Source organism: Zosterops lateralis, assembly GCF_965231275.1.
Source record: "Zosterops lateralis genome assembly, chromosome: 11".
NCBI classification, from domain to species: domain Eukaryota; kingdom Metazoa; phylum Chordata; class Aves; order Passeriformes; family Zosteropidae; genus Zosterops; species Zosterops lateralis.
Genome location: NC_139771.1, coordinates 4780798 through 4794322, shown reverse-complemented (window position 1 = coordinate 4794322; position 13525 = coordinate 4780798). Strand labels below are relative to the sequence as shown.

Sequence of the window (13525 nt, the reverse complement as noted above, 5' to 3'; positions counted from 1 at the left end):
GGCGCGGGGCGGCGGCGGCAGCCGCGGGCAGAGCCGGCCCTGCAGGCATGCAGCTGCGAGGGGGGAAGCGGGCACCGGGGAGGGGGCACGGGGGGGCAGTGGGGGTCCTCCAGGCACAACGCGCGGGGGGCCGTGCGGCTGCCCTCGGGCGGGGGTCCCCGTGTCCCCCCCCGAGGATCCCGGGACGGAGAGGGGGCTCCGGGACGGCCCCCGCCCCGCCCCGCGCGGCCCCGCCTGCGGTCCCGCACGTGCACGCGTGTCCCGGGGGCCCCGCGCGCCCCCCAGCGCTGCGCGGCGTGCGGCCCGGGGGGACTGCCCCGCGTCTCTGGGCACCCCCGGGGGAGGGGGACGGCGGCGGGGGACAGACTGAGAGAGCTGGGAGGACACGGGGGAACGGGCGCCATGCAGGGCTCTGCCCCGCGGCCGGCTCTCCGGCGGGGCACGTAGAAAAGGGGGCGCAGGCGGGGGTCGGGGGCCATGCCGGGCTATGTACAGGGGGCGCGGGGGCCGCTCAGCCGCTCTGCTCACTGGGGGGCTCGGCGGCGGCCCCCACCTCGTTACACGTGTTGGCGGCCGGCGTGCCGGGGGCCGGGGGCTGCGCGGCGGCGGGCGGCGTGCCGGGGGCGGCGGGCTCCGGGGCAGGGGCGGCGGGGGCTGCGGGCTCCGTGCCGGGGGCGGGGGCTGCGGCCGCGGCCGTGTCGGTTGCGGGCTCTGTGGCCGCGGGCTCCGCGGCGGCGGGAGCCGTGCTGGCCGTCGGGGCCGTGGTCGCTGCCGGGGCCGGGGTCGCTGCAGGGGCCGGGGTCGCTGCCGGGGCCGGGGTCGCTGCCGGGGCCGGGGTCGCTGCAGGGGCCGGGGCAGCTGCAGGGGCCGGGGTCGCTGCCGGGGCCGGGGCAGCTGCCGGGGCTGCCGCCGTCTCCGACTGCTCGGGCGCCCGCAGGCGTTTCATGAGCGTGGTCACTCGCACGGCTTTCTGCGGGGGAAAGACAGGGGGATGTGGGGCTGGCGGAAGGGCAGGGACTGGCAGCCTCACCAGGCTCATGGCCTCGTGGTGGGGGACCGGCCTCGGCTGAGAGGGGACACGGAGGCAGGGCACACCCACACCCACCTTCCACTTGGCCCGGGCAAAGTTCTTCTCGATCTGGGCACAGACACCATCCTTGATGTTCTTGTCAGAGGCAGCATTCCCAGAGATCCTGGAGGGGCAGTGAGGGGTGAGTAGCCCCCCCACCAGCCCCTCTGGCTCCCCATCTGACCCTGCCACTGCTCACCACTCATGGGAGATGGCCTCCTCCGCTGTGATCCTCTGGTCCTGCTCCACTTCCATCAGGCGCGTCACCAGCTCCTTAGCTGGTGGCACAGGGGGAGAAGTAAGTGCTGGTAGGGGACAGTATGGGAGCCCACGTGCCCCCCGGTGTGGGGCTCACCTGCTTGTGAGATGTCATCCCAGTACGGCGGGTCAAACTCATAGTCCCCAGCCAGGATTTTGCGGAAGAGGTTCTTGTCGTGGTTCTCATAGTCATCCTCATCTGCCTCCTCGTAGAAAGGGGGGTTTCCCGAGAGGCTGGGGAATGTGGTGGGGGGCTCAGTCCGGCCCCAGCCCCAAGCCCTTGTAGCTACCCTGTCCCTCACCCCACACTCACAGGATGTACATGATGACACCGATGGCCCAGCAGTCCACCGGCCGCCCATACCGCTGCCGCCCTACCACCTCCGGAGCTGCAAGAGACAGAAGCGCAACCATCCCCCGGGGTCCCCAGCCACCTGGCCTCTTGACTCTGGGGTGATGGGGAGGCACCCACTGGAAGCAGCCAGGATCAGCCCCAAGGGTGATGGGGAATGGGAGGTGCGGCAGCAGGTAGTAAGGAGTGCATGGTAAAGAAAAGCAGGGACCTGCTGGGAACCAGCACTGCCCACCCAGCTGGCTCTCACCCACCCAGGTACTCAGGGGTGCCACAGGGCTCCTTAATGAGCCCGTTCTCCAGCTTGGCCAGGTGGAAGTCACTGATGACAATCTTGGAGTTCTTCAGGCGATTATAGTACACCAGGTTCTCCAGCTGCCGGTGCAGGGACTGTGAGTGCCAGGACGGGGGGCATGGCAGCACCCATGGGTGCTCCCACCCCCCTGTCACCCACCTTGAGGTTTCTGTGGACGATCTTGAGTGAGTGCAGGTAGGCAACAGCCTCGAGCACCTGTCGGATGACATTGCTGGTGTCCTTCTCCGAGTAGTAGCCCTGGTCCAGGATCCAGTCGAAGACCTCCCGGCCAGTGGCCCTGCAGACAGCAGCTCTGCCAAGACCCACTCCTGGTGGGGCCACCCCCTCCTCCTCACCACAAATCTCCCAAACTTACAGCTCCAGGAAGATGAAATATTCCTTGCGGGTGATGTAGACATCCACCAGCTGTAGGATGTTGGGGTGCTTCACCCTGCAGAGGGACAGGGGCATGGGTGGGAATTCCCAGTTTGCCCAGTAGCACAGGATCCCTTCCAGCCCCAGCACTCACATTTTGAGAATGATGATCTCGTTTTTGGCTGCCTTCCGCACTTTCCGCCCATCCCGCTTCAGAAACTTCTTGCAGGTGTACAACTTCCCCGTCGTCTTCTCCTTGGCCCGGAAGATTTCACAGAACTCCTCCCTGCAAGGGTAGCCCCAGAAATCACCCCGTTCCTGGGGACCACTGAGACTGGGGTGCTTGGGTGGTCCCTGGGCCCACCAGCATTCCCCGAGATCCCAGCAGTCAGGGGAGATGCCACAGAAGTGGAAGAAAACTGTGGCTCAAAACTACTTTGGAAGGGAAGAAAAAAACCAGCAGTGAGAAGCAACTGATACGGAAAAAGCAAATTGATAGGGAAGGGCGAGAATTTGCTGGTTTAAAAGCCTCAGGACAGGAGGGGTAAGACCTACTGCAAAGCCACTTGTGCCAAGGTGGAACAGCAGCACACCCGACATTAACATCAGCACAGCAGTTGGGGAGAAAGAAAGGGAGATGTGCCGGTAGCTGCAATATTTCTGTTCTATTATTAATGGTGCTTGAGCCCATCGGCCAGGCTGGAGCTGCAGGGGAGTCCCTGGGGGGCTCTTGGCACTGCTCCAGCAAAGCCGTTGGCTTTCCAATCCCCGCAACTGCGCTGAAATCCTCACAGCCACTGCCCTGGGTGGAGGGAAACAGTGACCTGTGAGCTTTGGGACAAACTGCCCAGAGGATGGAGCAAAGATCCGAGAGCACCAAGGTCCCCACTGCCACGCAGTGAGACCCTGGCAGGTGTGACCTCTGTCCAAGCAGGTGTTTTGGAAGCTGATGGAAAAAATTCTGGTGCCTATTTTGTGGTCAAGCTGCTCTCAAGGGGTGTGAGGGCTTCATTTTTTGGAGTGCATCCTAACAGGTTCCTCAGCATGACAATAAAAGTCGGGGAAAGCAGCAGTGCTCCACTGCCCCCCAAATGACATGTGTCTTTCCTTTGCTGTAGCTGAGCCCTCCTGATTCACAAAATGCTCGAGGGAGCCAGGATCGTGTGGAATTGCTGCAATCCCTGCAAATCTTGAGGGGAGGAGGGAGGGATACGGGGAGCTGCTCAGCTGCAGCCAGCAGCAGTGGGAAAGCTCACTGCCCTTCTTGGAGCTAGCTATGAACATCCCCCATGCACCCATGAGCAAGAGGGACTAATTAGGGTAAAACCACCCAAAATACACCCTGCAATCCCAGCCCAGCTGGGGACCAACACCCCCAGAACCCCCACAGGCAGTGTTGTGCCACTCCTCAGCACCCCAAGAGTCCCACGCAGGTGACTGGGGTTCCCCAGGGCATCCATGGGGCCGTGGAGGGACCAACTCACGTTTTGATGACCTGGCCCAGGTCATATCTGTCGGTCACCTCAGATGGCTGGTTATAATCTTTCTTGTCTCCCAGCGTCACGCAGCCAAACGGCATCGCAGGGCCCGGTGCTGGCAGGGCAGGGAGAGGCAGTGAGTGCCCCGGCACTGCCGGGCCCCCTGGAGCCACAGCAGACCCTCCCGAGCTGTGCTAATTAACGTGGAACCTGAGCACAGCGGCTGCTCGTGCTCTGCAGCTGCTGCAAGCCGCCATGTGCCCAACCCCACCGATGTGCATCCATCCCCGTGGCATCCAGCCTCTCTGCCTGGGCTCAGGCTGCCAGCACAGCCACAGGCTGGCCCCTCGGGCCCCTGTTTGTGGATTAATAATGATTAATTAGCAGTCAGGGTTAGCACAGTGCCTGGAGCACCCACTGGGGAGGCAAGCGGAGGTGAATGGGTCCTTTCCAGTTTCTCAGCCCAGTTTTGCCCACGGTAACATTTCAGCAGACGGGGCCTCCCCAGGCAGAGCATTGTCACACATTGTCACATGTGCAGTGGGTTACACCAGTCTCAGCTTCCCATCCCCAACCAGCCCTGACTGGCACCAGGCAGGTGGCACTGCAGCTTGGAGGTGCCAGCTCTCCTGCCACTGGCAGTGGTCAGGACACCAGCCTTGGCACACGCCAGCTTCTGCAGCCCCTTAGGAAGGATGCTTTGCCCCTTGCTCCCCTGTTGGGAGCCCTTCAAAAACAGATCCTTCTTGGAAGCTTCCCAGAAAAAAAAATAAATTAGTCACATAAAGTGATTTTTTTCCCCTTTCCCACCGTGTCACCAGGAGGAAGTTTCAGCTGACATTATTTTTTGATGGCTCAGAAGATGACAGAGCTGCCCGGGGCCCCCCAGCCCTCTCGGATGGGCCTGAGAGGGACCTTGTGATGGGAAGCTGGCACGGTGCTGGAGGCACCCGCTGCCCAGTGCTAAAGCTCCCCAAGCACCACGCTGTGCAGTGCGGGCCTGGCTGTGCCGTGCTGGCAGCCCCGGGGCCCCGAGGCAAGGGCTGTGGGCAGGATGGCTGCGGGATGCGGGAGCCGGCAGAGCGGGTACCCAAGCGCCGAGCCTGTTGCTATGGCAATGGGAGCTGAAGATGCAGAAAGCGGCACATCCTTTGGAGGGGGCAGGGACGGGCAGCACCCGGCAGCACCCGACCCACCTGCAGGTGCACAGCCTCCCCTCTCTGCTGCGCTGGCCCTGGGAGGAAGGCATGCTGCTTGCAGCACCCAGGGCATGCACTTAAGTGCTCCCTGGGGTGATTGACCCAAACCTGGGTGGGACGTGAGTGCGGTGAGCCAAGGAATGGGGAGATGCTCCTTCCTGCCTCCATCTTTCAAGGTTGACTGCCTCAATACTTCCTGGAGTGATGCCCAAAGAATGGGTGCTCCCAGCTTGCAAGGCACCCAGGCACCATCCTTCCAGGAAAACCCGCACCAGGTGATAGCACCTGCCCCAGTCCCGCTCAGTGTGCACCAAGTCTCAAAGAAGAAGCAGAGCACCCATGGGACACCACCGCTTGTGCCACAGATTGGGTGAGGCACTCCAGCCTACACCTGACTCATCCCAGCAGCTCTCCTGGCAAACGTGCCCTGCCTGGCTCTTCTGTGTCCCCATGCCACACAACACCAGTTCTGCCGTGCCACTGTACCTGGCCAAAGGGAATGAGGGCTGTCCTGGCAGCAGCTGAGGGGCGGTGGGCTCAGTGCCACAGATCATCAGGGGCAGGGCTGGCCGGTGGGTGGGCAGGCAGGCTGCCAGCACTGGCGGCACTGTGCCAGGATTAGCCGGGAAGGGGACCCGGGTGGGATGATGTATCGGGATTTTATTGCTGTCTCTGGGAGCTCTCAGCTAATCTGCGCTCATAAAATTAGTTCTCGTTGGTTTGGTGGGGACCCATCCTGCCAGGGCTGAGCATTGCCACCCTCCCCTGCCCTGGGCTGGCTTCAAGGGTCTCACTGCACCTGGGATACCCTGCAAGGGAGGCTGGCACCCAGCCCAGCACCGGGGTCAGCACATGCACCCCACAGGTGAGAGCACCCCCACCGGGGCAGGGGCACCCAGGCAAGAGGTGGGCGAAGGGATGAGTGCTCCCTCCCCGGGGTGCCGGGGGGAAGGCTCGGTGCTGCGCTGGCACCCGCATGCAGCCAGCACCCCCCTCCAAGTGTCTAATTTGGGAGCAGAGCAGAAGCAACAGCGGGTGTAAGACAATAGCGGGGAAGTGGGTGGCCGGGTGGGGATGGCACGGAGGGATGACGCAGCCGTGCAGCCCTCGCCAGCGGGGCCCCCCAACCGCCGACCGCCAGCTCTGCCCCACGGAGTGAGGTGCCACCGCCTGGTATTTCATCTCCAGCCCCGCTTCCACCTGCAGCTGCCCTGGACATGTCCGTGGGGGGTTCCCCCTGCTATCCCGCCCCCACGTCCCGGGGAAAGGATGTAGCAGGGAGAGGCAGAAAACGCAGCCGGGCTAAGACGGACCGAAATATTGCTAGTGCAGGCAGCGGGAGGCGGAGGGGAGGCGGAGGGGCCGGCCGGCCCAGGACTGCCCGAGGAGCCGCCGGGCTGGGGCTGAGACAGGGCGGGAGGAGTCCCACCGCCCCCGGCCCGGGGCGTACGGAGGGCCAGCCCGGGCCGCGCACCGCAGGGAGCTCTGCGTTTGGCCGGCTCGGAGCGCTGCGGCAGCGGGAAGGGAGCGGACTGCGGGAGAGACAGGTGCGGGGTCCGGGAGGAGATGCTCGGCGACGCGGGCACGGGGAGAGGCTCCCCGGCAGCATCCCCTGCCGCGGTGCCGGCCCGCTTCTCCCGGCTCCTCGCGGGGACGGGGGCGGCACCGGGGCAGCAGCGGCCCGGGGAGGCGAGCTGCGAGGCGCGGGGAGAGCCGGGCTCCGGCAGCTCGCCGTGCCCGCGGCGCCCGTCGGAGCTCGAGGTCTGCGGGACGCGGGGCGCCGGCGGGGGCAGCGCGGCTGCGGGCGGCCGTCGGGGCGCGCGCGCACCGGACAGGGATACGCGCGGCCCCGTCGGGACGTCCCGGGCTACCGGGGGCGGGAGGAGAGTTGGGGGCAGCCCCGGGCCAGACAGCGAGAGATGCCAGCAACGCCCCCCCCCGCCGGGCCCGGCCTCCCTCGCCCCCGGTCCGGCGCGGCGCGGCGCTCACCTGCACGCCTCTCTGACCGCAACGGGGGGCCGCGGCCCGGGGCCGCCGCTCGGGGGGAGCGCGCCCCTCCCGCCCGCCCTCCCGCGCCGGGCCGGGGCCGAGCCGAGCCGAGCCGATCCCCGCCGGTGCCGGCGCTCCCAGCCGATCCCCGCCGAGCCGTCGGTCCGTCGCGGCGCGGCCCCGCGCGCCCGGCGCGGCAACTTGGGGGGGCGGGACCGCGGGGCCACGCCCCCTTTCGGGGCCCGCCCCTCCCCTGACGTCACCGCCAAACTTCGCGCCCCGCCCGTGGGGACGGGTCACGCGTGGCGCTGGGAACGAGCGGCGCCGCGGTGGGCGAGGCGGGCGGCTCGGCGGGGCATTGTCACCGAGCTGGGACACCGCCACACCCGGCGGGCCGGGGATCCCATGGGACCAGAGAGCCCATGGGACCCTGCAGTGTACCCTCTCGGGTGAGCCGTGATCCTCTCGGCTGTGCCATGACCACTGGCCCGAATGGGATGGGATGGGATGGGATGGGATGGGATGGGATGGGATGGGATGGGATGGGATGGGATGGGATGGGATGGGATGGGATGGGATGGCAGCAGGACTTTAGCAAAGCTGCGTATGGGTTCAGCATCACAGGTATTTGTCCCCTGAGAGCACTAAAAGGTGCCGTGAGGACATGGATAGACACATGTTCCTGCCTCTGTGCCATCATCCCATGGAACCAGGCAATTTTGCCTCCAGCGGCAGGGCCGAAGGCTCTACTCAGTTCCCTGTGACAGGATTTTTCCTTGTCCCACAGTCTGGGGCAAGGAACAAGAAAGGGACAAGAAATCGGCCACCCTGATTCTCTTACCTCTGCCCACAGCGCAGGCACGGGACCCAGCCTGGGGTGGACAGCACGGCCCCCAGGGCACAGCAGAGCACCAGTCCCTTCCCCAGCCCCCTTGCCCCCCACTCCTCACGCAGTGCAGCCACGTGTGCAGAGCCTCCCCAATGGCTGGGTGCCACACACTGGCATTTGCTGCCCATATGGTGCTGCTTCCGAACTGCACCCCCACTTCCCTCTCCTCCCACCCCTGTGCCCACCAAACCCCAGCTCCCCAAACCTCCTGACTCACACCGTCCTCAGCCACCACGTGGGTGTGGCCATCCACTCCCACAGTCCCCTCCTGCCCATGGATGGGGGACACCAGGGTCCCAAAGCCAGAGTCTCCCCTCTGCTCACTGGAGAGCAGCCAGCACTCCAAAAGGAGAGGCAGCTGGGGTACCCCCGGCACCCATCCCCTGTGCAGCACTGAGCCTTGCCAGCCCCAGGCCTACCACCACCCATGCTGGGTAATTAAGGGTGTGTGAGAGCAGGGGGAATTAGCAGGGCACTGTAGTTTGAGCTTCTAATCAAGAGTTTAATCACACCGGCTGGCAGCAGCGCGCCACGGTTATTAATCTCTGCACCTCGCAGGGACCTGGAGCGTAAGGCGTAATTACCCGGCAGGCACCCGTGTGGCTCGGGGCTGCCCGGTGGTGGCTTGCAGCATGAGAGATGTCGTGGCACATCTCTCTCTCAAGCCGGTCCCCTGACCCCGGCTTGTTCCTGGCACCTCCTGGCATCAGTCTCCTGCCCGTGGCAGAGCTGCCACAGGGCCCCATCACTGTGCTCTGGTTCCCTCGTGGTCCTGACTCTGGTTCAGATCTTGGTGCACTCCGTACCCTATTTTGGGGTGATGAGCTTTGCTGACCCCAATGGCATTTGTCCTTACAGTGCTGTGTCCCACTGCCCCATGCACCCACCCCCTTCCCACTACACCCCAGAGTTAAGTGTAGGGTGGCATGGCTGGTAGGGGGTGATTTTTCCTACAGCACCTCTGGAGAGAGTAAGCCTAGGATTGAGCCTGAGGTGGGGCTGCCAGGGTTGGGACACCTGCCTGTACACCTCTGCCTCAGATGAGGGACATGGGCTGGGGGACACCTGGACATACTCCCTTGCTTCAGCTGGGGGACATCTGGCTGTACCCCCCTGCCCCAGGAGGGTGAAGGGGGTGGAGGACCAGCCCAGATGGTGCTGGGGGGTGCCCTGGGGTGCAGTGAGGGGGGGGGGTGCTCAGCATGTTTGTGTTGGGGTGCAGTGGGATGCACGCTCAGCATGTCTGTGGTGGGGTGCAGTGGGGTGCAGGGGGGGGGGGGGTGTTCAGCGTGTCCGTGACTCAAACACCACGCGGCACCGCATCCCTGCGTGCTTGCCATCGCCATGGCAACCGCCAGGCAATCAGCGATAATTGCGCACGTCGGCCCGGCAACGGGGCCAAATAAACCCCATCCCTCCTTTCGGGGGGCCAGCGGGGAGCAAGGGGGAGAGAAAAAGAGGGGGTGCGGCTGCTGATGGCCACCCCTGGCCCTTCACTGGGATGAGCAGCAGTGGAGGTGCACAGCAGTAGGGCTGCCCTCCCCACAGGTGTCCCATGGCACCCATGTGCCCTGGAAGGCGTCAAGGGAGACACCAGAGAGCCACTCACCTCGGCCACCAGCTGTGATGTCCCCCAGAGTGCCACAGCTCCGCCAGCCCATCCCAGTTAGTGATCACACCCCATGTGAGGACAGGGTTGCCCCACACCTGGCTGGACAATACTGACCCATGTCTGCTTGTTCCTGGCCAACCTGCTCCTGATGTGGCCTGTCACTGTGCAGATGACAGTACAAAAAGCCTTGTACCTCTCCACTGGCTTGGTCCCGTCACATCCAGGGCTGGCTCTTGTCCCCAGAGCCCTGATGGGGAAAGGGGCCTTGTTTTCCACAGTGTACTCCTGCATCACAGCGATGACATGGCATCAGAGTTTGATTCCCCTTCCCATTGAAAGAGCTTTGGAGGTCCCCTGGGTCTCTGGCTGTACCTGCAGACGTAGGGACCAGGGCGCAGGGAGGCTGCTCAGGGTGAGAGCTCAGGGAGAGAACTGTCTCCAAGGGAGGGAGCTGACCCCTAGGAAGAGGACCAGGACCAGGACTGGGACATGGCTGGCACTGAATGGGTGCCAGGATGGGGTGAGCCTCCCCAACTGAGGGCTGGTGCTGTTGCAGGGGCAGAGAAAGGAGAAAAATATGTGCCTTATAACCTGGAAGGCTTTGTGGTAAAGTAAAGCTTCCTGGAGGACAGCAGAGCTCCCCAGGTGCCAGCAAAACTCCTCCAGGGGTCAGCAGATATCCCCAGAGTCCAGCAGAGATTCCCAGAGACCACTAAAGCTCCCCAAGGGCCACCAAAGCTCCTCAGAGACCAGGAGAGGTCCTCAGGGGCTACCAAAGCTTCCCGGGGGCCCTCGAAGCTCCCCAAGTACCACCGAAGCTCTCCGGGGACAGCAGAGCTCCCTGAGGGCCATCAGAGCCTCAGGTGGGTGCAGAGATGCTCCGGGCTGTGCAGGTGCCCCCGGTTCCCAGTTGAGAGCCAGGCGGGGAGGGCAGAGGGACAGGGCTGGCTGCGGGTGCCGGGGTGAGCGGGGTGAGGGCAGCAGGGACTGGGAGGGGCCGGGGTGCAGCCCCCCCCCCGCCGCTCACAGGCATCATTAGCAAAACTTGCCGGCTTCTAAATATGGCACGTCGGTGCCGCGGCGACTGCTCTTTACGCCCGCTTCCCAGCACCGGCAGCCGCTAAAAACAGCTCGGCGCTGCCTGCTGCCTCCTGCCACCTCTCCCCGGGACGGCTGGCACCGGGGACCACTGCCTCACCCAAACACTGATTGAGCACAGTTTCCCCCGTCCCCAGCCCAGTCCGTACCCCGTAGCACCCGCTGCCTGCACCCGCTTTGTCACCAGGAGCCCAAGCCCGCTGTCGAGGTGGCATTGCGGCATCCCCGGCAAACAGCAGCAGATCCCCGGGCGATGCCAGCGGCGGGACCGTGCCCGGCTCTGCCTGTGCACCCGCAGCCCCGCGTGCGGCCACTCATGTTTTATAGATGGCTCCGATTTCAATAATTAATCCCTGCTAACGACAGCACTTTCCCCAAATAAAACATTTAGAGTGCTGTGTGTGCACGGCGCGTTGCCGGGATGGGACGCCGGCTGCTCTGCCGCAGCCGTGGTGGATGGGCACGGCACAAGGTGGCTTGGCACAACTTGGCACAGCGTGGCATGGCCCGGCACGGCCTCACCTGCCCACAGCTCACCCCAGAGCTCACAACCACGCCCAGCCACACAGCACCTCAGGGTGCCGCCACCCAGTGCCCACCTCTGCGTGCTCAGGTAGCACCTCTGAGACACCCCCCAGCTGGGGCAGGGGTGGCAGGTGCCATGCAAGGTGGCACCCTGAGAGGTCACTTGTCTGTCCCTGGTGCCATGGCAATTGGCACAGTGCCAGTACCAGTCCCAGCAGTGTCAGGCAGCATTGGACAGGGGTGGGTACATGCTAGCCCTTGGCATGGAAGTCTGGGCACTCGCTCCTCACCTCCCACAGCATAATTAGGGCAGGATAAATGTGGATTAGCATGAAATCTGTCATCTCTGCAAGCACATTCCTGGGGGGAGGGGGGCAGCCTAAAGCAGGGGCCGCCTTCACACATATCACCACAACCACACCAGACTTGTCAGCTAACGAGCAGTTCACTGTGCCACCCCACTGCCAGCACAGACAGCCCTGCCCTCACTGGGTACCCTGCTCCCACTGGGTGCTCCCACAGCTGCCCCCTGTGTCACCAGACAGCAGGCCTGGCACACATCTGCCACCCAACACAGCCCTGGGCACCCACTCTGCTTTGTGCTGAGGAGGGCAATAGCCAGGGTGCCAGTCTGTCCGTCCGTCCGTCCATCCATCCATCCATCCATCCCTGCATCGCATGAGCTGCTGGTGCCCCAGCCAGCCACCCCAGCTGCCCTCCCAGGCATGCAGCATCCCCCCAGTACCAGTGCCCACCACCTCCCATTTCTGATCCAGCCCTGATAACCACACAGTGCCAGGCTCTTCCCGTTGCCGCAGCAACTCGGCAGTGAGCAGAAATGGTGCTGCTTGGCCCTGCATGTGTAAGGTCAGTGCTTACACTGGAGGTCATGGTCACCCCAAAACCCAAGCCAGGGGAGCAGAGCAGTCGCACCGTGGGGAAACTGAGGCACGGTGCTGGCAGCCGCCCTGACCGTGGAATGCTGGGACCCAGCTGCACTAAAAATGCCCTGGGGCGCGTGGGGGCGGAGCCGTGCAGGTGCGAGGCACCGGTGCAGATGGACAGCTCGGCTGATGGGAGCTGACGCGGCCCCGGGCTCCAGCGCTGCTTAATGAGCGGGCGAGGAGGTTTTATTTAAAGCCAGTGTTGGCGGCAGGGCCCGTGTGGCTGGACATGGAGCAGGAGCAGTGCTGCCCACAGCCACAGACTGTGCGTGTCTCAGCATCCCTTGCCCATCCTGGGCTTGTCCTGAACATCCCCTGCTCATCCATCCATCCATCCATCCATCCATCCATCCATCCATCCATCCCAGACTTTGCCCTTGTCCCCTGCCCTGAACTCTGGACCTGCACCCAGGTGAGGGCTGCCCATTACTGCACCCCTCCTCTTTTCCAGTGTCTTGTTCTAGGTGATTTTTGCCCCAAAACTGGGCCAGAAGGGACAAGTTCCTTGCAAATGTGACATCTGCCACCACTTCCATCAAAAGGAACAGAAAGCCAGCTCATAGGACAAGTAAGCATCACAGACCCATGCCCATCTCTTGGCATGTCCTGAGGCATGTCCTGTGCACCATCCCCTGCACAGGCAGTGCTGAAGCAATAAATATGTCATTAAGTGAAGCTGGTAATGACTCTTTGTCACCAGACAGCAGCCCCAAGCCTGAAGCAGTGTGCCCCACTGGATCCTGTGCAGGCAGGCAGGGTGAGGAGCAGTAGACTGGCTGGGTGCCATCATGTCCTCACTGTGATCCTGGGCATGTCCTGGGCACTGTGGTCTCATGGGCACCTCAGTGCCAGGGACACTGTAATTCCATGCCTTGCGCTCCATGACCCCATTGCTGGGCACCTATGACCCCAAGAGCATTCTGATCTGATGCCTGGGCACCTATCATCCCAGGAGAATTATGATCCCATAGAAACTGCAATTCCATGCCCCAGGCATCCATCATGCTACGACTCTCAGTGGCAGCATGACCCATATGCCAGTACTGCAGGGGCATTATCCCCCCATGCCCAGGAGTATGGTGCTCCTCACATGCCTCGTGCCCCACAGCCACCCTGGCCACAGGCTGGATGTGGCTGGGAGGAGGACTTTTAGGAAAAGCCTCCCAGACATCCCAAGGTCTGAGGGCCATGGTGGGACACAGGGTGCAGAGCAGGGTCCCAGCGTGGCAGGCACTGGGGTATAGTTCCAGGACGGCCACAGCGGCTCTGTTGTGCAGGTGCCCTCCTTTCACTGGCATAGCAACAGTGGGTGTCCCTTCTCAGTGTCTCCCATGAGGTGGGTGCCCTGGAAGTGTGTGAGAAGACCCCTCACCCATGCAGGGGCACGAGAGTGCTGCCAAGCTGGGGCATGGCCCCCTGAAAAGCACAGCCCCAGACAGGGA

The 13525-nt window shown here is 63.8% G+C and overlaps 1 protein-coding gene across 1 annotated transcript; it reads right to left on the bottom strand.

The window, feature by feature from the left end:
• Nucleotides 1–511: 511 nt before the first annotated feature.
• On the bottom strand, nucleotides 512–3931 carry CAMKV (CaM kinase like vesicle associated; the record flags this gene model as incomplete). Its single annotated transcript, XM_083869840.1, has 10 exons — nucleotides 3834–3931; nucleotides 2504–2635; nucleotides 2351–2425; nucleotides 2134–2272; nucleotides 1934–2054; nucleotides 1641–1716; nucleotides 1425–1561; nucleotides 1269–1347; nucleotides 1106–1193; nucleotides 512–970 (listed from the first exon to the last, which is right to left on the bottom strand). The coding sequence occupies exons 1-10, from the start codon at nucleotides 3926–3928 to the stop codon at nucleotides 512–514; spliced, it is 1401 nt and encodes a 466-aa protein (XP_083725966.1). The 5' UTR covers nucleotides 3929–3931.
• Nucleotides 3932–13525: the final 9594 nt, after the last annotated feature.